The sequence below is a fragment of the Penicillium riverlandense genome (genome assembly GCF_028828495.1).
Source record: "Penicillium riverlandense strain IBT 135883 chromosome Unknown utg000002l_segment0_segment0, whole genome shotgun sequence".
NCBI lineage: Eukaryota > Fungi > Ascomycota > Eurotiomycetes > Eurotiales > Aspergillaceae > Penicillium > Penicillium riverlandense.
In genome coordinates this window covers 2299309-2323158 of record NW_026643195.1, presented here as the reverse complement: position 1 = coordinate 2323158, position 23850 = coordinate 2299309, and the positions used below count along the sequence as shown (strand labels likewise).

General features: G+C 52.3%; 8 protein-coding genes across 8 annotated transcripts; 5 read left to right on the top strand and 3 right to left on the bottom strand.

Moving 5' to 3' along the window:
* Nucleotides 1-351: 351 nt before the first annotated feature.
* Nucleotides 352-2587, top strand: N7474_003240 (uncharacterized protein; the record flags this gene model as incomplete). The annotated part of the gene is made up of 2 exons (XM_057194655.1): nucleotides 352-752; nucleotides 2281-2587. 2 exons carry the CDS (start codon nucleotides 352-354, stop codon nucleotides 2585-2587), a joined length of 708 nt encoding a protein of 235 aa, XP_057056010.1.
* Nucleotides 2588-2912: 325 nt separating this feature from the next.
* Nucleotides 2913-3981, top strand: N7474_003239 (NAD(P)-dependent alcohol dehydrogenase; the record flags this gene model as incomplete). The annotated part of the gene is made up of 2 exons (XM_057194654.1): nucleotides 2913-3186; nucleotides 3212-3981. The coding sequence occupies 2 exons, from the start codon at nucleotides 2913-2915 to the stop codon at nucleotides 3979-3981; spliced, it is 1044 nt and encodes a 347-aa protein (XP_057056009.1).
* A 990-nt stretch (nucleotides 3982-4971) lies between these two features.
* N7474_003238 (pre-rRNA-processing TSR2 family protein) lies at nucleotides 4972-5562 on the top strand (the record flags this gene model as incomplete). The annotated part of the gene is made up of 1 exon (XM_057194653.1): nucleotides 4972-5562. The coding sequence occupies one exon, from the start codon at nucleotides 4972-4974 to the stop codon at nucleotides 5560-5562; it is 591 nt and encodes a 196-aa protein (XP_057056008.1).
* Nucleotides 5563-5928: 366 nt separating this feature from the next.
* On the bottom strand, nucleotides 5929-8141 carry N7474_003237 (translation termination factor GTPase eRF3; the record flags this gene model as incomplete). Its single annotated transcript, XM_057194652.1, has 2 exons — nucleotides 5929-5991; nucleotides 6048-8141. The coding sequence occupies 2 exons, from the start codon at nucleotides 8139-8141 to the stop codon at nucleotides 5929-5931; spliced, it is 2157 nt and encodes a 718-aa protein (XP_057056007.1).
* A 421-nt stretch (nucleotides 8142-8562) lies between these two features.
* N7474_003236 (RanGTP-binding protein) lies at nucleotides 8563-10817 on the top strand (the record flags this gene model as incomplete). The annotated part of the gene is made up of 5 exons (XM_057194651.1): nucleotides 8563-8583; nucleotides 8647-8678; nucleotides 8730-8787; nucleotides 8853-8953; nucleotides 9005-10817. The coding sequence occupies 5 exons, from the start codon at nucleotides 8563-8565 to the stop codon at nucleotides 10815-10817; spliced, it is 2025 nt and encodes a 674-aa protein (XP_057056006.1).
* A 441-nt stretch (nucleotides 10818-11258) lies between these two features.
* On the bottom strand, nucleotides 11259-12489 carry N7474_003235 (BSD domain-containing protein; the record flags this gene model as incomplete). Its single annotated transcript, XM_057194650.1, has 2 exons — nucleotides 11259-11530; nucleotides 11598-12489. The coding sequence occupies 2 exons, from the start codon at nucleotides 12487-12489 to the stop codon at nucleotides 11259-11261; spliced, it is 1164 nt and encodes a 387-aa protein (XP_057056005.1).
* A 167-nt stretch (nucleotides 12490-12656) lies between these two features.
* On the bottom strand, nucleotides 12657-17868 carry N7474_003234 (uncharacterized protein; the record flags this gene model as incomplete). The annotated part of the gene is made up of 6 exons (XM_057194649.1): nucleotides 12657-13687; nucleotides 13738-14624; nucleotides 14842-16597; nucleotides 16656-17013; nucleotides 17066-17269; nucleotides 17320-17868. 6 exons carry the CDS (start codon nucleotides 17866-17868, stop codon nucleotides 12657-12659), a joined length of 4785 nt encoding a protein of 1594 aa, XP_057056004.1.
* Nucleotides 17869-18578: 710 nt separating this feature from the next.
* N7474_003233 (putative pyruvate dehydrogenase E1 component alpha subunit) lies at nucleotides 18579-19952 on the top strand (the record flags this gene model as incomplete). The annotated part of the gene is made up of 4 exons (XM_057194648.1): nucleotides 18579-18707; nucleotides 18759-18892; nucleotides 18940-19394; nucleotides 19453-19952. 4 exons carry the CDS (start codon nucleotides 18579-18581, stop codon nucleotides 19950-19952), a joined length of 1218 nt encoding a protein of 405 aa, XP_057056003.1.
* Between the last annotated feature and the right edge of the window lie 3898 nt (nucleotides 19953-23850).

Here is a 23850-nt window from a genome sequence, read left to right as displayed (position 1 = left end):
CTTGATTGAATGGAAAAATAATGCGAGCTATGGTCAGAAATTAATTTAGTATATAAAAAGCTAGTGGCGGTCACCCATTGTACCCTTTTCCTATTGGAATCCTAAATAGCACTAGTCCATATTCTCGGGTTTCCGGCTCTGGCAAAGTTCCATGCCCAACAGGGACCCATTCCTTTTCGGGCGCGGGACGAATAAGGGCTGACATCATATTTATTGGTTGACCTTGGGACCTCTATACTCACTCTCCTCAATCGCACCTCAAACAACCCTTTCGGAATCACATTCATTTAGTCAAGATACCGCCCTTTTCAGCGAGGATCATTGAGCAACTTTTGCTCCCGAATATTCAAGATGAGCGATGAGGGGCCCCTACACATGGCCAAAACGTCTACCGAGACTGATTTAGAAAAATCAGGAAATATCTATGCTCTTCAGAAATATCGGTATGAACAGTGGTGGGAATATCCAACTAAGATTGATTTTTCCGCGTTGCTCGAGACTGAAGTCGTGCTTCGTGAAATTGCTCAGCGCGAGATGGCCGTCAGAGACAAGCTCAACAGGATCATCGGGGAAAATATCGAGAAAGGCAAGGGGAACCGCAACGTGACTCTCGTTCAAGGCTTACAGGGGAAGCTGTCAAAGCTTGCAAAGCAATACTGGCTTTTGGAACGGCTTTGGTGGGAAATTCGGAGTGCATATAAGGACTGCCCGATGACCCGAGGGTTCGACTTGTGGCGCTCGCACCCGAAGTGGTATATGCACCAAGTGCTTAGTGAGGATTGTGCTGGAAGGGGAGGATGCTGTGGAAGAGGCTGTGGATGTTGTTCAAATCGCCAAACCATGACAGACCGAAAACTCGCCGCTGGCCATTGCACGGTGGAGTGTTCCTGTTGCGAACAAGCCCGAGGCTTTGAACTCGACTCAGAGCAAAAGCTACATCTCCAGGAAAAATTCAAACCTGTCCATTCAAAGAAGGATCCACGTTGTTGGTATTCCTGCCGAATGTTTTTCGCCGCCACGCTGGGGTTGAAGCCCGGTAACACCGATAACCCATTTCACCTGATTGAGGAACTGCCACCAAGATACGCTGCTTCCTCGACGCCTTGAGGAACGAGAAGATGGCCGGAACAGGAAGGCAATGGAATGTTTCTGATTAGTTCGCTTAGATGTTTGCCTGTGTGAAGAGCACTGTCGGCCTTTAGGAGCATGGAAGGCAAGAGCATTGGTATTGTTCGACCCAACAGTGAATAGACAAATGCACCTGGCGTCTTATAAATCCCTGTTTTCCCCTTCCTCCAACTCATTCTTCTTCCTCATTCATCACACATCTCCGAGACTGATTCCACGGCTGAGCCGTCCGTTCTTACGACGGATGTGTTTATCTTCCTTGCTAATTCATCCTGGACTGTTGTCTTCGGGCCAACAAGCGGTAAGCAGGTCCCAGAAAGCCCTTGCTGTGGTCTTCTTGTTAGTACTAACCACTATCATAGGGGTGCCCCAACCACCATCGCCAAGACTACCATTACTCTATCTCTTCGCCATCAACAAGGCTGACCTCTTTGCGCCCATCGTACCTCCGATTATCCCAGGTTCCCATGAATCCTGGCGGTCCAAACAGCTCCAGACACAACGCCCCGCCCGACCTCATGAGGAGCTCCTTCAGGGAAATGAGGGACAGCGCCCTTACGAATGTCACTAGATATTTTAGCACCGCGATGAACGTAAGGGAACCGTTTTACGAGCCTGTTCACCTTCTGGCAATGGGCACTCGCCTCGACTCCCCCGGTCTTCAATGACACAGAGCCGCTTTGAGACGGGCAATGTAGATGGACGAGACATCAAAGAATGAGGTAAGTAAATTGACAGAAATGAAATGCAAGCGATGTCTTTGATTCCCTTTCATTTGGTCAAGAACAGAACGCCTACTAACAACTTAAATTAGAGCGCAGAAGCATGGACTGACCCCAGGGTCCCGTTGGCTGGACCTGCGCGGTAGTAGAGGAAACGCTGGATCTATATCGGCGTGAGACCCGCGAGGCTGCCAGCGTCAGATGCCCTCTACACGCGTAGGGAAGTTTGGCGCCTGGATCGGAGCGTGGCTGTTCCTCCTGGCGGCCACCATGGTCGTATGGGAGTCCATCCGTCGGTTGTTTGCTTGGAGGTAAAGTAGTCTGCAATCAACCAACAAGTTTTTTCTGCCTCTCCTGCTTTCGACTTTTCCTTCTTTCCCTGGGTCTCTTTCCACATGCGATAACTACAAAGTACTGACAAGAATCACAGGGCAGGTCTAACGGACACCACCGTCCGCGTCGCCAAGGGCAAGGTCGACGAGAAGATTGACAACAAGCCCCCGCCCGTCCCCATCAGAAACCCCTTTAGGGAGATGAAAGACATGTCTGGCGCCGCCGTCGCGAGCGTGGCTCGCTACTTCGATACCAATGTGGACTTGGAGAACCCGTTCTACGAGCCGGTCTACATTCCTGGACGTAAGCATCGGTCCGATGACCGACCGCCGTCTAGCGGTACCCTTAGCCGTATCGAGAGGGCTGGGTGGATGGACGAAACACATACTAACAATTTAAATTAGAACGCAGAAGCGTATATTGACCACAGGGTCCAGTTGACTGGACCTGCGCGGTAGTAGAGGAAACGCTGGATGCATAAAAACGTTGCACCAATAGCGTGCCCTTGATCGACATCACTGAACCGACCACGGTTAGTATCCGCCAATAATCAGCCAGAAAACCCAACTCCCATCCTACAGGAATGCCTTCAAAAGAGATCCTCAATTAAGATTCACCGCACAGCTGCCGAAGGCGTGAATCTTCCAGACTCAGCCACATGAAATAAAAAGGAAGATTCAACCAGCCGCACCCAAAAAGGGCTCCAAATCTACCAAAATGAACCCAACAATGCCCCCCTTGGACATGTCTGCGTACCATCCGGAATCCATGAAAGCCTGGCTCTACTCCAGCACAGCTCACGGCCTCGAAAAGAACCTGCACCTAGACGTGCGCGCCCGCGCACCCCCGACCCCACAAGGCAACGAGGTCCTGGTGCGAGTGCTCTCCGCAGCCCTGAACCCTGTGGACTACAAGCTGCCCGAAATAGGCCTGCCGGCACGAATGGTCATCGGCATGCCCGCGACCCCAGGCATGGACTTTTGTGGCCGCGTCGCGGCGACGGGTCCCCCTCGCGAAACATTTCAAAGTGGGCCAACTGGTCTTCGGATGTCCGGCGCGGCCGATGCAGTTCGGGTCGCTGGCGGAGTATCTCAGTATTCCGGCGGACAAGATTGCGCTGGTGCCGGATGGTGCAGCGGTGGATCATGCGGCTGGTGTTCCGGTTGCGGGTCAGACGGCGTATCAGAGCCTGAAGGGGCATGTGAAGGCGGGAGACAAGGTGTTTATTAATGGGGGCTCTGGGGGCTGTGGGGTTTTGGCAATTCAGATCGCGAAGCAGATGGGGTGCCATGTTACGACGACGTGCTCGACGCGGAATATGGAGCTGTGTTTCCGTTTGGGTGCGGATGAGGTGATTGATTATACGGCGGAGACGGATCTGGTGGCGACGTTGGTGCAGCGGAAGGTGGTTTTCGACTGTATACTTGATCATATTGGCTTGCCTTTGGCGCTGTACTACCAGTGCCATCATTTTCTGAAGGAAGAGGGGGCGTTTGTGCAGGTTGGGGCGTCGGATGTGATGACCTTTGTCGGACGTGTCGGGTGGCCTTCTTTTCTTGGTGGTGGGCGGAGGAAATATGTGGTTGTGATGGTGAAGAATAATCAGAGGCAGCTTGTGCAGCTTGGGGAGTGGTTGGCGACGGGCGCGATTCAGATGCAGCTGGATAGCGTGTATGAATTCCGTGATGCAGGGAAAGCCTTTGAGAAGCTTCGGTCGGGGCGTGCGAGGGGGAAGATCGTGGTGCATGTCAGCGATCCGAATGAGCAGAGCATGGAATCATTAGGAATCGGGCTTTGAAGATATTGGATTTAGGGTTTGTTATTTAGAGGCGACAAAATAAAGAAATATATCAAAGTGCGGATTTTAGTAATGACGACGTCGAAATTACAGTAAAGCTTGAGGGCATCTCCTGAAGCTACAGGACTTGTGATCCATGATCTTCCACCATAGTACTTTAGTTGGCAGCTGGATGTTGTGTCGGTATGTGATCGTAGCACTTCAGTAAATGAGCGTCGCAGTGGTGTAGCGATAACATTTGTGAGTAACCAAAGAATTAACAATGATATCAGGCCCCTTCAGTTAAGCCCACATTCTCCATTTGGTTCTTCCTAATTTCTTTGTCCTTTCAACCTAAATAGAGAGCCCCAGTTCTGCTTCTATCGTGGATTTCCTTGCATTCGAGACCCTTTTTTTTTAGGGAAATTTCAATCATTGAAAGGTTGTTCTGGTAATGAATTCATAATAATCAGCATTAGTAGTGTAGCGGTTATCATTCTTCGCTTCCATAACTACCTTAACCGGTTGTTGAAACGATGAGACCGGGGTTCGACTCCCCGCTGATGCAAACTTTCAAACTCTCTTTTTTTCCCCCAACACCTCAAGAGCATTTGTCCGTGTTCTACCTGGGGGTTCTTTTGTTTTTTTTTTCCTTTGGTGCCCATGATAAATAATTACGACGAACGACATGAAACTGCTCTGTCGAAAGAGAGCATTGTCGGCGAGTAGAGATCACATGACCTTATCGTATCTAATCGCCAAATTTTGAGATGATCAGATCAATTGGCCGCACTCATCAAGAACGATTGCATTCTACACTCCCCCGAAGAGACTCTCATATAATTGATCCCGCTCCTCATACATTAACCAGCCCGACCGTCCTCTCCATTGAATATCGCGGAGCTTCTGCAACCGCAAACGCCAGAACCTTCCCTCCGCGCCTTTCAAACGGCCCGGTCGATTGAAAGAAACTTTTTCTTTTTTCAATCTCCATACTCGCAGATCTTCACAATGGCCACACCCTCCGCCCAACCCCCGGCGGCCGCAAATGCCTCCTCCTACTTCGATCTCGGAATCACACTAGCCCTGAACAGCTGGCCGGCGCTTTCGCTAGCAGTGCAATCAAACTGGGGCGGACCAACGTCCAGCGACAAGCGCGACTGGCTCTGCGGTGCGATCTCCGATATGCTCAGCGAGCGGCCGGAGACAGACGCCGAGGACCTGGAGGACGTGCTGATCCAGGTGATGAACGACGAGTTCGACGTGGTGGTGGACGACGAGAGCGCAGGCAACGTTGCGGCGGAGATCATGGAGATGAAGATGCAGACGGCACGCGGCGAGTTTGGGCCGATTCGGCAGATGTGGGAGAATTATCAACAGAAGAGTCAGCAGAAGGCTGCTGGTGGCGGTGCGGAGATGTTTAAGAAGGTGGAGGCTAGGGATGAGGATCAGGAGACGGATGATGAGGAGGATAGTGATGGTGCTGACGGGATGGATGTTGATATGGACGATGCGCCTGCTTTGGTGAGGGCGCCGAGGGAGAAGGTTGAGCCGGAGGTTGATGAAGATGGGTTTACTAAGGTCGTGGGGAAGAGGCGTTGAAGGTTTTACGTTCGAGCTCATTTCGTCGTGGATAGAATAGATATCCCTTGTGTACTACCGTATAAACTACGTGCATATTAAGAATGGAGAAGATACAGCGTCCCGAGTATTGGCCACCTGCTTTCATTGGAGGGTTAGAGCAAAGATCTATGAGGGGCAAACAGAAAGAAGAATTCATCATCATCGCTTCAGACGGGCCGTGGTATATGTCCACTGGCTTTGCGGGACCAAAAGCCCTTGTCTCATGGCAAAATGGACCGCACGAACGACATGACAAGAAATCAAACGCTGATATCATTGAACTTTTTTTCAGAGAGTGTTTTGTTGGAGAAGTGAATGCTGGGCTATGTACGCTCCACAGATTCCTTACGCGGTGTCGGTATCGCTGTGGATGAGCTTAGTGATCATGCCAATACCAATGGTTTGTCCCTGGAAAGCAAAGTTGTCAGTAAAAACGCAAAAGAGAGAGACAAATAAACCCATACCTGGTCACGTAGTGTGAATCGTCCAAGCTGCTGGTAATCCTCGAACTTCTCAACGCAGACCGCACCAGCAGTGCTGGTGACCTCGAGGCGAGCAATGATCGTCTGGCCCCTGCTGGCGAAGGGAGGTGGGCGCTTGCTCTTGCGGCCGGTGCCGGGTTCAAGCTTGTGAAGGAGGGCAGCAAATGTGACTTCTTCGATAGCAGAGTGGACGTGGAGCACGCAGTTGAAACCGGCAGTGAGAATGCTCTTCAACTCCAGGATACGAATCTTGGCCTCGAAAGCAGAGACGCAGTGAACAGGGCGCTTCGGCGAGCAAAGGACGAAGCCAGGGAAGAAATCGTCTTCTTCCACACCACGCAGCCGCAGACGGATTTGGTCACCGCAGGTGGCGGTCGGAATTTCGTCTTCAGTTTCACCATACAGAGCGGAGACCTGGATCTCCGTCCGGTTGGGCATCATCAGATAAGTGCCGTTCTTCTTGATCACACCCGATTCGATGCGACCCTCTGCCATGGTACCCATGTCTCGGTATTTTGCGCTAATCGGCATCATGAAGGGAGCATTGACCTTACGCTCAGGAAGTTTGAATTCCGTAAGGAATTCAAGCAGCGAGGGTCCATCATACCATGGCGCTAGATCCTTGGGCACTCGGTCCTTAATTCCGATAGTGCGCTGAGCGGAGATGGGCATGCAGAAAACGTCCGCCTTCTTGTAGCCAAGAGCCTCCAGGAACTTCAGGACCTTGACCGTGCACTCGTCGAATCGAGCCTTGCTCCAGTCCACAGTGGGGTCGTCCATCTTGTTCACAACCAGCACGAGCTTCTCAACACCAGTGTTCCGCGCAAGAAGTGCGTGCTCACGAGTCTGGCCACCCTTCTCAAAACCAGTCTCATATTCACCCTTTCGGGCCGAGATAACCAAGACACCAAGATCTGCTTGAGAAGCACCGCCAATCATGTGGGGCACATAGGACTTATGGCCGGGGGCGTCTAGAATGGAGAACTGACGTTCAATGGGGCCATCTGGCGACGGAACTTGGACCTTGAAGAAGGCACGGCCGACCTCAACGGTCTTACCCTTGGAACGCTCCTCGGCGGTCAAATCCAAGGCCCACGAGAGGTACCAGGTCTCTCGACCGGCCTCCTTCGCCTCCTTCTTGTACTTCTCCATTGTCCGGTCGTCCACCATGCCAGTGCAGTAGAGCAAGGAGCCGCCCAAGGTGGACTTGCCAGCGTCGACGTGGCCGATGAACACGACATTGACGTGCTCTCTCTTTTCGCCATAAATTTCCTTCAGCGTTGCCTCGTCGACATCCGCCTGTTGCGCCTTGGCAACAGCATCAACATCACGAGCAGCCTTGGCCGCTTCAACCCGAGAGGGGCTGGCGCGTCCTGGGCTCGAGCGGCCCGAAGATGGAGCAGGCGAGGTGTTACCAGCGGCAGCAGCCTTCGCATCCGCCTTGTTTTCCGTCTTGTCGATGGCCTTGCTAGCCATCACTTTAGCACCAGCCTCCGCGGCCGCCACACCCTTGGTATCCTTTGGTGTGTTGGCTCCCGAAGTGCTGGCGGCAGGGGCGGCGGAGGGAGTGCCGATAGAGAGGACCTTAGTCTTGGGGGCGGCACTTGACGAAGTAGCGCCGATCGACAGGACCTTGGCCTTGGGAGGGGCGGCGTTCGAAGCAGGTCGAGGAGCGGACTGAGCTGGGGCAGCTTGCTGCGGTGCGGCTACAGGAACATTCTGACGGGGCTGTTGGTTGTAACCACCGTATTGCTGCTGTTGCGGCTGGTTGTAGTATTGGTTATAGCCACCGGGCTGTTGGTTGTATGCGGCTCCGTACTGGCCGTACGCTTGTTGCTGAGGATATCCACCGTACTGTTGGCCATATTGAGCGTACTGCTGGCCACCGTACTGCTGTCCGCCATACTGCTGGTACTGCTGGCCGGGGACAAACGAAGAGGCACCTGGCGTGAAAGAAGCGGTGCCGGGCTGAAAGCTGGGCGCCTGGGCTTGAGGGCGACCCTGTGCGTTCAGGTTGACACCCTGTGTCTGTTGGGAGAGCTCATCCTCCCAATTATCGGGAGTCTGGTTCGACATGGTGGCACACAAAAGGAATGAGAGGACAAAGATGGATGAAGGAGGGGCCCAGCATTCGCTTGGTTTTTACGGCTGACTCAGCGCCCCGCGACGCGGTCACGTGGACCGTGCTTTCCTTTTCATTGTTGCTTTCTTTCTTACTTTCTTTCTTTCTTTTTATGTCCGCAGAGAGACCCTCGCTCCATATTTGAATCCAATTACTTCGGGAGTTGGTTTGACCCTTCTTCGGAGCCAGAGGCGCTGCCCCGTCTGGCCGTCCGTCACTATCAACACCTGGGCTGCCGCACGCCAACCTCTGCCGGTTATCGATAAGCTCAATCTCCCCTCTAACGCCGGTCATTGCTCAGGGGCAGTTTGAGCAGCAGAAGAATATCCCTTTGGAAGGCTCGAAGGCCACAATTTCCAGTCTTCTGCCTTCACAATGGACATCTTTCTCACTCGAGTGCGTTTTCTCCCCTCAGCTGGCCGTCCTATCGCAGATATCTGACTTGTACCCGGCGAGTAGCTCACACAGCAGGCAATGAACTATGCCATTCGGTAAGCACTCAACCGGCGAACCAAGCGCCTATCTAATACAATTTCTTACAGCTCGGGCATTGCGATTACGGCGACGTATGCCATGAACCAGTCGTCGCGTCTGCTGAAAGTATGATCTACTCTGCGATCCAGTATGGAGGGATGATATGCTGATATATGCCTTCATTCGCCCAGAGTGTAGATGGCAAAGAGCGGGAAGAGCTGCTATTATTGCAGCAACGCCTGGAAAGCAAGATCCAAGTCATTTCACCTGCAATTGACATGATTGAACTGATGTGAGCTCGTCCCATTCTGATATTTACCACGAAAACCTAACCGCCTGTTAGTGCCGCTCGGGGCAACACTTCACTGGAATCGGCTGTTGCTCTCACGAAATCTCTTCGCTGGGATATCCAAGCTCTGGGGCAACGGATAGGCAAAGCAGCCGCATCCGAAGAAAAGCTGAAGAAAGGATCTAAATTTCCACAAGATCGTTCCCAAATCCATGCAGAGATCAAGCACATTGTCGAAGATATCAAGGCCTTGCTAGTCCGCATTGAGGACGCAGTACCGCTCATGAACCTAGCCATCACTACATCCGGCGCAAAACTGTCGACCAACTTACCAGCAACTGTGTCTCCCTCTCGACTTCTCCAGGCCAGCACGTTTCTTACTGCCGGAGATACCCAATATTCGATGTCACAGTCGCCGTCCCAGGCAGTACAAATAGGACCGACTTTCACTCTGTCCATGTACATGTTGTTTGCGAGCCACTTGCGACCCCACGACGAAGAATCAATGCGCGAGGCGACGTGGAAGGAAGTCATGCACAAGGCAAAATTGAAAGTGCGACGTGTGCCAATGGACTTGTATTACGATCTTGGAGGCCAAGGACAACGCCCCCAGTACCCCGGACAAGCCGGGACTGACGAATACGCCTATCAGGTTTTAATCATTGAGGACCTGGACGACGGCCGAATCCATACCTTTGAGGACGCTGAACCTCAGCCACAGAGTTACGAGGGGTTGATGACGGCAGGAATACGAGAGATTCTGCCAATTCATCAGATTTCTAAAATCTTTTACGCCGACACGGGCAAGATTTTGAATATCAGTACTGATGGAGAAACGAATAACCCCGTGCTCCTTCTGAAAAGAGATTTGAACGCTCTGCCGCCACGGCGAATGATGGAACGCGAGGAAGTGGAAGAGGAAGAGGAACCAGCGGAGCATGAAGAGCCGGAAGACGAGGAGCAGGCTCAGCTTGACGCACAACTCAATGGAGCCGGTGGTCCGACCAGCGCCAGCTTTAATTCTTTGCACGAAGACTTCATACCTGACGAATGGCGATTGCCGCCAGGGTTAGATCCAGAATGGATTGCATTTGAAGTTTACAACGAAGACCCCTCGTCCGACTCGGAATCCGAATCCGAAACAACCCAGACACCCACGACCGACAATGCAGCGGATAGGATGGCCAAGCTATCCATAAAAGACAAACGACACACCTCTTCACCGTCACCATCTCCATCCCCATCTACCCGAAAAAATATCACACGCCAACCATCCGCCGCCCCGGAAACAACGACAGTCTCCAACCCCCTCTTCGAAAACATCCGCACCTCACTCTCCCTCTTGGAAACCCTCCTCCGGCTAACCTCCCTCCAACAATTCCAGCAACAATCCCACCTCTCCATCAGCGACGAGCTCCTGAACTTCTTCCTGGAGGAATCCTCCTCCACCGGCGCCGGTGGCGACGAGCAGCACCGCCAGCGTCTCCGCTCCGAAGCCCGCCGCCGCGTGGGCTGGGATCCGTATGACGAAAGCCCCGTCAAGCGCCGCGGGGAGGATTACCAGTATGGCTGGATGCCTGGTAGTCCCTCCGGGTACCCAGGAGGAGACGATGAGCTCTATTCGCCTGGTGGAGGATCTGCGGGCCTGAGGTTGCGCTCGCGGGAGAATACGCCCGAAAGGGTGGGGCAGCAGCAGCGCGCTTCGCCGGGTGTGAAGTCGGAGCGGAGACAGCCCAGTGGGCTGCGCGGTGTTACGCCTGCGTATAGTGATGACTCGGGGTTTAGGGAGGCGTCGTCGCCGCTAGCAAGGAAGTCGGCGTCTGTGTCCAAGGATAAGAAAGGCACTGGATCGGGAACGGCGGAGTAATAGCAATGTGTGCCATGCATGAGTTATGACCATGTATGTGTATGTGTAATGAGAGTGCAGCGACTTAGGAGATTTGAGCGTTGCAGCGGATAATAATGATTTTGAAAAGCCTGAAATTGATTTAATGACGGATGTGCTACATACAAGTTGCCAGAGGGGGAATATGTAAGAAGTGCGAAAGTTGTGCATATTCAGATATCAGATGGGCCCAAAAATAGACAGTGCAGAAGGCTTTGATTGATTCGCCGAAGCCAGTCCGGCCCAAAAAGCAAGATAGGAAATTTGCACGTTGAGGAAAAACAGAAAACAAAAGGGGGGATATACTCCAGAGCAACGCCGTTGAAACCCGTATCGAAACCCAAACTCCAGCAAATCCAGAACCGCAAAGCGCAAGCAAGAAGTGGGTAGGGCCCCTCCCTTGTCGAGAGCAGCTATGTTTATTCACTCCCAATCCTCATCACTGTCGTCCCCCTTGGCATCCGGGCTCTTTTCCTTGGGGCTGCCCGGGTTGCGGCTCACAGTGCCGCTAACGACGTCATAGCTGGATTCGCTGTCTGGTTGGGACTGCTGATCGTTCGAGCGACGCGGCTCGACTTTCTGGGCATCTTTGGGGGCGAGATGCTGGGATCCGGCGCGGACTTGGGGGGTAGAGGGAGAGTCCGAATCGGAATCGTCATCCCAGCCGACCTCTTCTTCTTCGTCGACATTGGCATCTAGGGAGTACAATGCGGTTAGCATAATTGATACAAAAGCAGAAATATAAAGGATGTAGAGACATACCCTTCAGAAGCTCTTTGCGCTTCTTCTCCTCGGTCTCAACGATGAGGCGGAAAAAATAGTACCGGGTCCAGAAATCGGCGTACTCCACTTGCTCGGGGACGAGCTTCTCCATGGCGGACCGGAGCTCGGGATACTTCTCCAGATCGGAGGCGATCTCGTCCGTCTTGCTCTCGACATTGAACTCCTTCTTGAACTCGGGCCACTGCTCGCTGCTGGGGTCCTTGGTGAAGCTCTCCAAGTTGGAATGGATGACATGCAGTTGGGCCTCGAACCGCGTCGCGTGAATAACTCTCTTGCCATCAGCATCCTTGCTCTCGAAAAGAATCCTGCCGGTCTCGTCCGTCTCGGGCGGAACGATACTGACAGCGTCGCGGAATTTCTGGCTGATGCTCAGCCCAAAGCGCAAGATGGCCTCATCGGCCGCGTCCTCGGCCTTCTCGATCTCCTTGAGTCGCCGCGCAGCCTCGGCCTTGAACCGCGAGATAAATCCCTCGCTGTTGGCGCTCTCCTTCCCTTTGCCGGTATTCCCAGACGATTCCGTCGGTGTAGCCGCGTCATCCTTCTGTCCTTCGCCCGCAGCCCCCGTGAGCGTCGCCGTGCTCAGGGAGAGCCCTCGTGTCCGATCAACGAGGGTATCCCGCAGACCCGAGAAGCCCTTGACGGCTTCCTCGCTGGCGGCGGCATACTCCTGGCGGGCGCCTTCGTAGTAGCTTTCGCCCTGCTTGCGCACGTTGTCCCACAGGCCGCCGATGCGGGTACCCCATGGGCTGGAGGAAAAGGCACGGAAAGTCTCTTGGAGCTCGGCGTTGAGGTCCGTCTTAGACTCGCTACCCTCGCTGTGCTCCTTGGCTGAGAGGATCTCCTCCTGGATGTGGTCGTAGGCGATGTCCATGGCGGTCGGGGGGAGTTGTCGAGGTCAAGTTCCGCATGGCCGCGTTCGGATAGTTTGGCCCCACTTGTGGGCGGTGGACGAACTCATTCCGTGGTTACTAACTATATCAAGTAGACAATTGCTAACGGTGTCGATTCGTTATTCGTCAAGTTCCTAATAATCATACACTATCCCTCCGGCAGACTGTACGGCTCGCCCACGCTATCCTGACTGCCCATCCAGAAATTCGGCAACGGAACACTCTCCATCACGCTGGACGTCAGCAGCTGGCTCCGTGACAACACCCCCGGCCGCGAGCTGCCCCGATCTACAGCCTGCGACGATTCAACTTGCACCAGGGGGTCGGGGGCAGGAGGCCGCTGGAAGAAGTGTTCGGGCAAGTCCATGTTGTTCTCTTGGCCTCGAATGGGAGACGATTCGGGCACGACTTCAGTTGATGTTTTCCCTGCATCCTGACTTTGGGTTTGGGTTTGGGTTTGAGTCTGTGGCAGTGGTCCCGGGAGTTGTGGAGGAGACGGTCGCGGTGGGCCAGCTTTCGGGTAGCGAGCACTACCCTCGTGAGAAAACAGCTCGGAGAGCTTCTGCGTATTCAGCGCCGGTATAGGTTCGTGGGGGAACTGGGTAGCTGGATGCAGCCTCTGATAATAGACCGAAGCATCTGATGAGGGTTCGACCGCCGAACCGAAGTCCCGGTCCGTATTAGGCGGCATGGTGGGCAAAGGATACTCCTGGGAGTCGTCCTGTTGAGATGTTGAGCTTGTTTGCGTTGTTGCATCGTCCTTTGAGAGCTCATTTGGTTGAGAAGGCATCCCAGCTTCATTTTTCAAGGAGCCTTCGTCATCGTCAAAGTCGCCATAGTCGGACCCCGCGTCTGTTTCATAAACCACGGTCCTCTCGCTCTTCGGGTGTTCAATTCGGGGTTCGTCCTCTCGGGGTGTGGACGGAGCAGCCGAACTAACCTTAGTAGGTGTAGGGAGTTGTGGTGGAAGAGAGCTCGACACTTTGGGAAAGTCAAACGTCAAATTTCTGGCAAGTGAATCGCTCCCTTCGTCCTGCAAGAACTGGGGTTCAGGAGATTCCTCCTTGATGGGCTCGGGGGTTGCTGTGTAAGGTCCAAAGTCTTTTGTTTTAGAGGAGAACGTGTGGCGCTGCGAAATTGGGATGAGGTAATGATTGCGAGTCCAGGGCTTTCTGGTGACTGTGAGGATGGAATCTCGAGTCTCCGAGGCTTCTGCGGTGTAACCGGACCCGCAGATGCTGGATCGTCGTTGTGCACATCACTGACACTTGTTTCATGGGTACCACCTGATTCTGATATAGGCTCTCCTGTGGACAGATCCACTTCCACGTCATGGACCCTGCCCTTGCATTCCGGAAAAGCCCGTCCAGGCGCACGACGTTCAGTTTCTGCTTCGACAGATGGAGGAGGTTGTGCCTCCTGACCAACATTCCTCTGCGGGAATGGTTCTATGTATCGCATATTCGCATCGTCCTCGTCATCATCGATTGTGATGTATCGCCGTACAAAGTCCATCTGCGTGAGGGTCTTGTCTCGTTTCGTGCCCGGCTTCTCCGCGGATTTTCGACCACCTCTGGTCTTTGCACTTGCCCTTGGGGTTGCACTTTTTCGTACACCGCTCCGACCTGCATCTCGGCTATTGACCCCAGAGCTTGGTCTACGGGTGACACTTTGTTCATTGGCAGCGCGGGCTGGTCGAGCCGGCCGCGGGCGATAGTCGAGATCGTCGTCTGAGCCATCGTCTACCGTAGAGGCAGCTGTGTTTTGGGTATCATCTCTAGGAATGGGTTCATTGACGTATGCGAGTTGATCATTATCCGGCTCAGGCTGCGTGACAAAGTCGATCTGGGTGAGCGTGGGCTGGGCCCGGGGGTTTGACAACGAACTCCGCTTGTGGGTTCTCGAGAGCACTGATGATGCCGGAGACCGGGCTCGCTTCGAGGTAGTGCTTTTCGAGGTCGTAGATATGGAGCCAGTGTGAGAGGCGGGTCTGCTGGGTGTGCGAAATTGATGGCGAGCGGTCTCTGGTGGGCGTTCAGAACTCTGCTGTGGTATCATTGCAACAGCTGTGTGCAATCCGGAATGTAAAACGTCAACACAGGCATTTGGCGCCGCACTGAAAGTGTTGATGGATGTTGCTCCGAGTCAATTGACGCTTAAGTGCTGGTGCCTGAGGCTGACCGCGTCGACGCGCATCGGCAGTATCTGACCGCCCCAAGAGAGATCTATATCGATTAGGGCAGATCTATTATTGACAAGTTCCCACAAAATATTTAGTTAAATGGACATCCAAGACTTCATTGCCGACTCGACATGATGCAGATACTAATTACACAAGCCATTCAGGAATGGCATCTTCATCCTCGGGATCCTCTGACATTAACGACCCCTTCTCGATCTCACTGTCGGAATCCTGTTCCATTGGCACGGGGGATTGACGTTGCGGCTCTGGAGAAGATGGTTTGGATGTAAGTTCAACACTGACAGACTTTGAACCTTCATTTGATGAATCCACGGTGATGGGAGCCTGTTCAGATGACCCTTCGGGGTATCTAGGCTCGGCTGCTGCTGCTGCTGGAGTTGTGGGCAAATTGCCAAATATGATGCCGGGTTCCAAATTGCCACTGTTGTTGACACTATCATTTGGAACAACGACCAATTGATAGCGCGGTGGGGGTGGGAGTCGGGTTCCCTTGTTCCGTTGGAGACCAGCCGGTAGGCTTTTCGTTGAGGCAGCAGGCGCTGTAGTCGAGTCTTGGTCAATTGGCCCACCAGGGTTGAATCCTCCGCCTGGAAACTCATAGTCTTTGCTCGATGCGTAAGCCGGACCATTTTTGGTCTCGGGAATGGGCGGAACGGCACGCTGGGCCAAATCCTTTCCTCCCAAAAGCACCAAGGGTCGACTGTCAAGCCGCTGGCCAGGTTCGGGGATAAATCCCCCACCCGCTTCTTCTGCTTCAACATCAATGCTCATCTCTGACTGTGCATCATCATCTGCGTAGGCTTTTACGCGTTCCGCTATTCGGAGTTTTGCCAGGAATAGTCGCCAGAGACGAAGTGATTCTGCGGATCTGGCTTCGAACGCGGCATGCAGTCGGTCATCTTCAATGCTTCTCAGAACCTCGTTCAAAGCCTCCTCGTATTCGGTCGCAATGATAACACCTTGCAAAACAGCTGTCCCGCGACGTCCTCTGAAATCAAACCCCGTCACCGCATCTGCATAGTCGACTCCAAGAATCCGGGCTGCTCGAGCCGCCTCAGGTCGCCTGATGTGGACTGCACCAGGCGGAATCATACTTGGAACATAAATGTCGAGATTTCCGTAGGCATTCTTGGGGACCTTTCCTTGGACAACTGGCGGCGGTTTGTAGATCTCAGTCTGAAACCCGGCGTACAAAGCCGTCTCTTCGGGCTCGGTATCGTCTTCATCACTGAGAACCCCCGCCTTGCTTCGGCTGGCAGGGACACGTTTGAGAGGCTGCTCGCCCACTTTGATATCCCGTCCGAGGCGATACCACTTGTCGGCACTGCGCACGACATGCACATCAGATCGACGATACACGGTATCCAAATGGTCACTGTTCGACGTTGTTTTGCTGAGACCGACATGTCCAATAACGCGTTTTGGGTGAATGACTTCGTTGCGACGAAGATGTCTCTCAAGCGCATAGATTGGGTGATCTTTGAAGTCTTGAATATTGCGTGGCATAGGTTCGGCAGCTGATTTGGATGTGAGTTCACTGATCTCGGCTTCGTCTCGGTCCAGCAAAAACGGCTTCTCGTAGGCGACCAGCGCCTTCTGCCACCATCTATCTCCGTGGCGGGTAGATTCAACCCGAAATTTGCGGGTCTTCGCATTGTAAGCCTTGGTGTATCGTTGAGTGACATCTACGACAGAAGCGTCGTCATCAAAGGCAACCACGTAGCTCAAGAAGTTGTACGGATCACTGGCGGGAGGTTCGAATTTGACAGCCTTTGCGAGTGACTTGGTTACTATAGGATCGATCGGGAACCACTTTTGCACGGCTTCATTGAAGGCTTCCACCCAGAACACAGGGCACGAGGACTCTCGAAGATTCGGGCGAGGACCTATGAATATTAGCTTTGCCAAAACTACACAGAGTAATCGGTGACAAACGCCACAAACCGGAGCGTGCAGATGGCTGAGATGGTCTTGACGGAGTGAACTGGGGCTGTCCAATTCGGCGAGCTCGAGAAGGAGTTGGAGAATTGCCCGGGCGGATATGCTCATCCGTGGACGTTTCGTGGTCGTCGGAGGATATCACGATGTACTTTCGATCTGTCTTCACGGGGGTCATATCCTTGACAGTGCCGGAGAACGGCAGAGGTTGGAGGGAGCAAACAAGCCTCGTCTCAACGCCTGCAGATCGTAGTAGGGCACAGAACAACTGAGCCCCAAAATCTCGAGAGCCCTCTAAGGCCTTGGCCTGACTTATGAAGTCTGCTTTTGACAGAAACACCTCAGCGTCGGACATGATAGATTCCTGTTCATTGTCAGAGAAGCTTTTCTGAAAAGGAGGTCGGAAAGAGACATACCAATTTCTGCTTCAACTGATCTTGACTCTCGGCCCAATGGGCACGCTTCAAACCCGGCTTTGTGACTCGAAACCTTCGACTAAAGATATCGCCAGCTTGATTCAGCCCATCCATGAATGTGGTAGACCTGAGGTACTGCGCTTTGTCTTCGCTTGGGTGCAGCAAATTCTTCACATTCTTGGGAAGCATTTTGGAAAGGAATCCCTATCAATGGGTTACAGACTATAATTGAGGTCTGAGAAGTTATGACGTACCTGTAATTCCCGGTCGTTACACCAGAGATTGCGCAAATGGACATGGGCTAGCAGGCAAAGAATATGAACTTTATGTATATCCAATCGAATTTTCCTTTCGGCTGCAGAGACTGGCTTTCGCCGCTGAATGCTCTTCTTTGGCTTACCAGAGCCTTGATCGAAAGTAATTTGGAGTGTGTCCTCGCCGCCATGAGCTGCTGAGATCGGACTGGGCAAGCTTGCCCTATGTTGTGTGATGTCAACATCTTCCCATTCCACGTCTGATTCATCCGCTGTAGAAGAGTCATAGATGGTCTGAATTGGTTGATCGTCGGCTTCTGCCCGGATACGTCCTTGATCAACAGGTATGGCCTTTATGTCTCCAGCCCTGCGTCTTTTGATCGGCCGATCAGAAGAAAACTGGGCAGGATCTCGCGTTTCCGCCTCCTGCAGCATCTCCTGGTAGACGTCGGGGAGCTCTTCATCATCATCTCTGTCACGCTTTCGAGAAGGGCCACGGCCACGCGATGCCCTACTCCGACCGGAGCCGGCTGGGGTATGACGCGCCATGGCAGGCTGAATTCTTGAAGTGCATGAGGCAGTCTCACTCTCTTTGCTTTCAGGCCAGTGCAGGTGCTACGCGTGGGGTGAGACGCGCTGGAAGCAGTTTTGCTGATGGAGATTGTGTTGCGATATCCTTCAAGGTCACACCATATGAATGACAGTGGATAGATGAACAAAACCAAAAAGATGCAAACTTGATCTATGAATAAGAAGCCGAGACGTTGTGCAGCACAATTGTTGATCTTGTCTCTCTGGTGGGATGCGTCATCGGGGTCGGATAATCGGTTGATCCGAGCAGGTCAGCCTATATAACCCGATTAGGCAGTGTGTTTGATGAACGTGCATTATGATTGGCATGGCTAGGATATTGAAACATGAGAGAATGCATAGTCTCTAGTTTATATTGGCTGGTATCTACACTCCTTGTTAGATACGACATATAGCGTACATCGTCACAGCATGGTTCTATATAACCAGTGAACCAAAGTTAATGTGCCTCTTTGAGCCAGCAGAACAATACTGTATTGCTGAGGATTGCCGTGCTTCAAACGTGGTTTCCCTGCATCGTTGCACTTTACTATCTCGGCTGGAAATTCTTTACCTATGAGTTCATGATTGCGTCACAACAGATCACGAGAAACAAAGTTACAAATACCTCACCGTAGGAAATCGACTTAGAAGATATATGATACCTCTGAAATCAATCTAGTACTAACATGTTTTTGAGTCGAGGAAGATTCTTTCTTTCTCGGGTAGGCGAGCCCATCCTCCCGACTCTTTCATCGCACCGGTCACAGAGCTCTCGAGGACTTGCTCAAATAGCAAGCCTGGAAGACATTCCAGCGGTTAGTTGACTTTCTTTGAAGCAGACATGACTCAAACTAAACTTCTTCTAGGAAAATAACAAGCCATTCTCTGTCCCTATACCAGAGAAGTGCTTCGAGACATACAATTTCGACCCGCCCCCATACTCCATCGAAACCACCAAGAATCAATTGAAGCAGCTGTATTATGACATGACAAAGGTCAGGTAAGTAGTGAGAAATGATATATTTAACTACAGCTAAACGGTTACAGGCGCCTGGAATTGGCCGCCGACCAGTTGTACAAGGAGAGAAAGATCCGAGGATTTTGTCACCTGTCAACCGGACAAGAAGCTGTTTCAGTAGGTATAGAACACGCCATCAGCAAAGAAGACCAAGTGATTACAGCATATCGTGCCCACGGTTTTACTTTGATGCGCGGGGGGACGATCAGGTCAATCATCGGAGAGCTGCTGGGCCGGCGCGATGGCATCGCACATGGCAAAGGCGGGTCGATGCACATGTACGCCAAAAGCTTCTACGGAGGAAATGGCATCGTGGGTGCCAATGTGCCTCTGGGAGCTGGCATTGCATTTGCCCAGCAATACAACGACACGACCAATGTCACCATGAATGTATATGGCGATGGAGCGGCAAATCAAGGTCAAGTACATGAGGCGTTCAATATGGCGAAGCTGTGGAATATGCCCGTGATATTTTGCTGCGAAAGTAAGTTTATCTTGCATATTCCATTGTATCCTGTGACGGGCTAATATGACACGAACAGACAACAAATACGGAATGGGAACTTCCGCCGAAAGAGCCTCCGCCATGACAGAGTACTACAAACGCGGCCAATACATACCCGGCCTTCGGGTAGATGGAATGGACGTACTGGCTGTCATGTCAGCCGTCAGACACGGCCGTGACTATGTGAAGGCGGGTAATGGTCCCCTTGTTTATGAATTTGTCACATATCGATACGCTGGCCACTCTATCTCTGATCCAGGCGTGGCTTATCGGGGCCGCGAAGAGCTGAAGGCTGAACGGGCCAACGACCCAATTACCAACCTGAAGACGAAATTAGTTCACTGGGATATCATCACGGAAGACGAGGCGAAGAATATTGATAGAGAAGTACGAAAAGTGGTCAAACATGAGGTTCAACAAGCTGAGCAGATGCCTGTCCCGGAACCTAGACTTGGTGTTTTGTTCAAGGACATCTATGTACCGGGCAGTGCGCCTCTGCAGAGGCGTGGAAGGACGCTCGAAGAGAGTTTGTGCTAGTATCATAAACACCGACTGTGCTTCTGATTGCAGTTTCCATCAGCAAATAAACAGTATGGACTCGGTGGCCAAATGCATTCGGTTTCCATCGATAGGTTTCCACCAACGAACGTCACAATGTAGTCACTTCCATGTCAGATCTGGAAGTATTCTCTGCGTCTTCGCTCTTTTACAATTGTATATCTGCCAAGTGACCCTACCTCTGGTTAAATAGATAGCATGGCCATGGCCTATACCAACCCGGCTCTGGCGACACCTTCCAGGTGTACAGCCGACTTCTCACTGATCCCGGTCTGTCTATCCTGTAGAAGATGGAACATTGACCAAGAATGCTGAAGAATCCGGCAGATTGGATCCCAGAATGCATCATTTTCTCAACAAATCGCCGATGTCCAGCGCCTGGTCCAGCAGTCCGGCCTGAAGTTTCAGATGCATGCCACGGGAACGACAATTGGTATATTTCCCCAAGAGTCTCGCTACACCTAGATCCCGTGATCTGACTGTTCATGCACAGAAGGACCTTGGGACCAGGTGGTACAGTTAATTGGCTTCGCACACACTTTCATCCATCAGCAAGGTATCGCCAGAGTCCAGACAGACATTCGGATCCAAACCAGGTATGAGGGCCGCATTTACGACCACACCCTGACCTGCGTCTTTCTTCCTGATTTCTGATGGGTTTGACAGGACGGATAAAGTTCAACCAATGGAGGGCAATGTCGCCTCGGTCGAGAGGATTCTGTCTGCCGCTTGAACTTGCTGGTTTGACCTGTCTGGAGTACTGGGGCGCCTCATGGGGGGGAATAGAATCACACGGTGGCTTGCTGAACGGGCGTCTTGCGCAGGTATTGATGTTAGCTGTGTTTGGGAGTAAGAAAAAACAATTTGAGGACCAAGAATGACAAATAACCGAGGATTTCACAGCGCCGCCATTTTCTTAGCCCCGAAGCTATCCGTCATAGGAAAAAGGTAGAATCATAGTCCCTCCTAGCTGCTCTCGTAACCGGGCGATATCATTGGTACTTACGCATTAGCGATGTTCGAGAGGCAGTAGTTCGATTTACAGGGCTTGCAGTTGACAGTCTGCACCCATACAACTCCGCTTCCGATTGGTGCTGATCACCAGTCCGCAGGGGTCTCTGCCAGCGAGGGGTTAATATCTTACCCCGGCAAAATTCCAAATACATACCTTTTCTGTCTTTGCGCATACACCGCCAGCTGTTTGACTTCTACTAACAGGTTCAGCGGGTGGGCCTCCGGAGACGATCAGGATGATCAAACATCACCCCGCATTCACATAGTTACGCAAATCGCAATGACAAATGATTCGAACACCTTCCCAAAATCTGGATTGGGTTGTTGGTGATGCAATTCAACTCATTTCTAGCGCTTTCAGACACGAACTCTGTTTGGCGGATGGTCCAAACATACCCCAGTCAGTGGCGGCACAAAGGGCTGTTGGTGGAGAATCAGAATTTGTCAATGTCAGCAAAGCCGAACTTTCATCTGCAAGCGCGTTGCCTGGCCAGGTCTTCGGCGAATAGATGTAGACCAGTCTGGTATTCGGTAGGGAGCGACAATGCGTGAACCCGAAATAGGCAGAGCCGAACACGAGAATCCTGGAAGGGCGCTGATTTGAGTTGTTGCGAATAGCGCTGAGCTAGCCAGCGGCTTTCAGATGAGGTCCGAAACGGGACAGAAGAATAAAGGAGTAACTGAGACAGAAATATCGTTGGGTTACTAAACAAATATTGTATATTCTACATACTTCCGTCCAATGCCTACTGAACAGGAGGATACATGCGGCTGTCGCACCGACCACTTTGCAGTACATCATCACACAGTCTCTCAGCCTCCTCAACACGCGTCCTGCAGGGCATATCTGATCGTCGAGACCTTGACGGTCAGTGTAACATGGCTCGGCATTTTTAAATCCATTCGGAGTCGGGAGGAGCCCTCCCGCTGGGATCCTCCATATGCATGTCTAAAATCACTTGCTTCTCGACTGTAGATGAGCCAATTTCGGTTTGGCCCGGTTTCACTATCCCAAATCTTTCCGAGTCTACGGTCGGAGACGATACAGTAGTGCCTGGAATCCATGCCTTTCTAGGACACGCTCCGCCAGCTTGCTTGGCCAGACTGTCTTTGTTCCGTGGTCGAAGCGACTTGCCTATGCACCGGTCCGCGACAAGTTTGTTATGTATAGAATGACCATTTTCTGCGCTCTTCATACCCTTCTGGAAGCACCCACCATTCTGGAAGCACCCCAAGCGTACAGGGTTTGGCTCTCGCGCCGGCGTTCCCGATACTTTGGGACCCGATACTTTCCTAGCAGCCGGGTCGACCCAACTATTCTGACTCGTCCGATTGTCAATAAAATCACGGGGGTGTTATTTTTGGCGTCATTGTCTACAAAGTTGTCTGCCATCTTCATTATTATTATTATGTATTCTATTTCAATTTCTGCTTTGTCTCGAGTAGCCTAATGTCGGAGTACACCGAGTGTATGCGTGCGAAAGAGCCGAAAGGGAAGGAAAAAGCCGCGGGGATGCAACGCGACATGTGGGACGGGCTGCTGTCCACCACCAATCGCGGAGCGCTCCGTCGATCCGTTCTGGATAGTGCTTTGCCAGCTCGGATCGACGGTTGCAATAATTGCGTGCACGAGACAGAGGACACACAAGACGATTGTTCAGGGACGACTAGAGTGGAGTCCCTGGCGAGCGCGAAGAGAATCGTCATGCATTATTATTATTTTCTGGATCGTGGATTTTGGTGCGCGTATACGCAGTACAGGCAGGACGGGTACAGGTCCGTCCTACGTTTCCAGGTTCCATAGTGTTCCACGATCCTGGCTCCTGATTGCACCGAGTTCTTTCCGGCGGTCGATTAGGCAGGTTTTTGACTTTGGGGGATTGCACAGTATCATACTGCCCTAACCGTAAACCGTTCGCAGGCGAGGCATTTGCAGGGGCGTTGCGCCACAGGTCGGATTCCGGTGCCACGCTATGTCTGACCGATCACTCATTTGGCGCAGGCACGGCCTGGAAATGGCAGGAGTCTTTTCCCTTCCGCCGTCCTGAACCCTAGGCACTCGAAGTGTAAACTGTTTCAGCGTTGGCGACAGTCCCTTCTTGGATGAGATGCATCGGGGACCCCGTTACGTACTGTCTGTCCACTTACCAGAATTTCCTTGGCGCCCGGAGAATGAAAAGCAGCCGGCGTCTTGTGTATTTATTATGTACGTGCCTCTTGTGTGAGTGGGTTCCGGTGGCAGCTGCGCCCACTACTTCGGCCATCCTGTGGGGCCGAAGGGGAAAACTCAGTGGTCGATCAGCCAGCACTTGTTAAAACAACTATTACTTCGCTTGCGCTCAACTAATCTAGTATTATTACACCCCGAAGTTGCGCCGAATACCCCAGAGAAACTGGAAAGTAAGGGTTGCTTCCCACCCGGGGATGACCCTGCAGCTATCTTTCTCGTCGGACCAGTCTAGTCAAGAATAAAACAAGCAAGTCCCAGCAGAAAGGATGAAGCGGCCCGCCGCTCGGTCGGGATTTCCCAACAGGATGGGTCCGACAGCCCATTGTAGATCATTTTTGTGGGCGAGGACTCTCTGAAAGGGGCGCTGGTGCATGACGGCATGGCGCATTGGCATTCAGTGTCAACAGGATTCAAACCAGATTCATTATTTCGGGGCGAAAAAGGAGTCCACTGAACTGCACCAGGTTCCCCCAACTGTTCGGGCGCAATACTCCCGCTGCCCTGGAACGCCCACATCGGATTTATGGATGAAATGAATGCCAATCACGAACGTCGGCGGACGAATTGATCGACTATGATTCGTAGGCGAAAAACAGAAAACAAAAAAATAGGACAGGGTTTGTTCGTTCAATA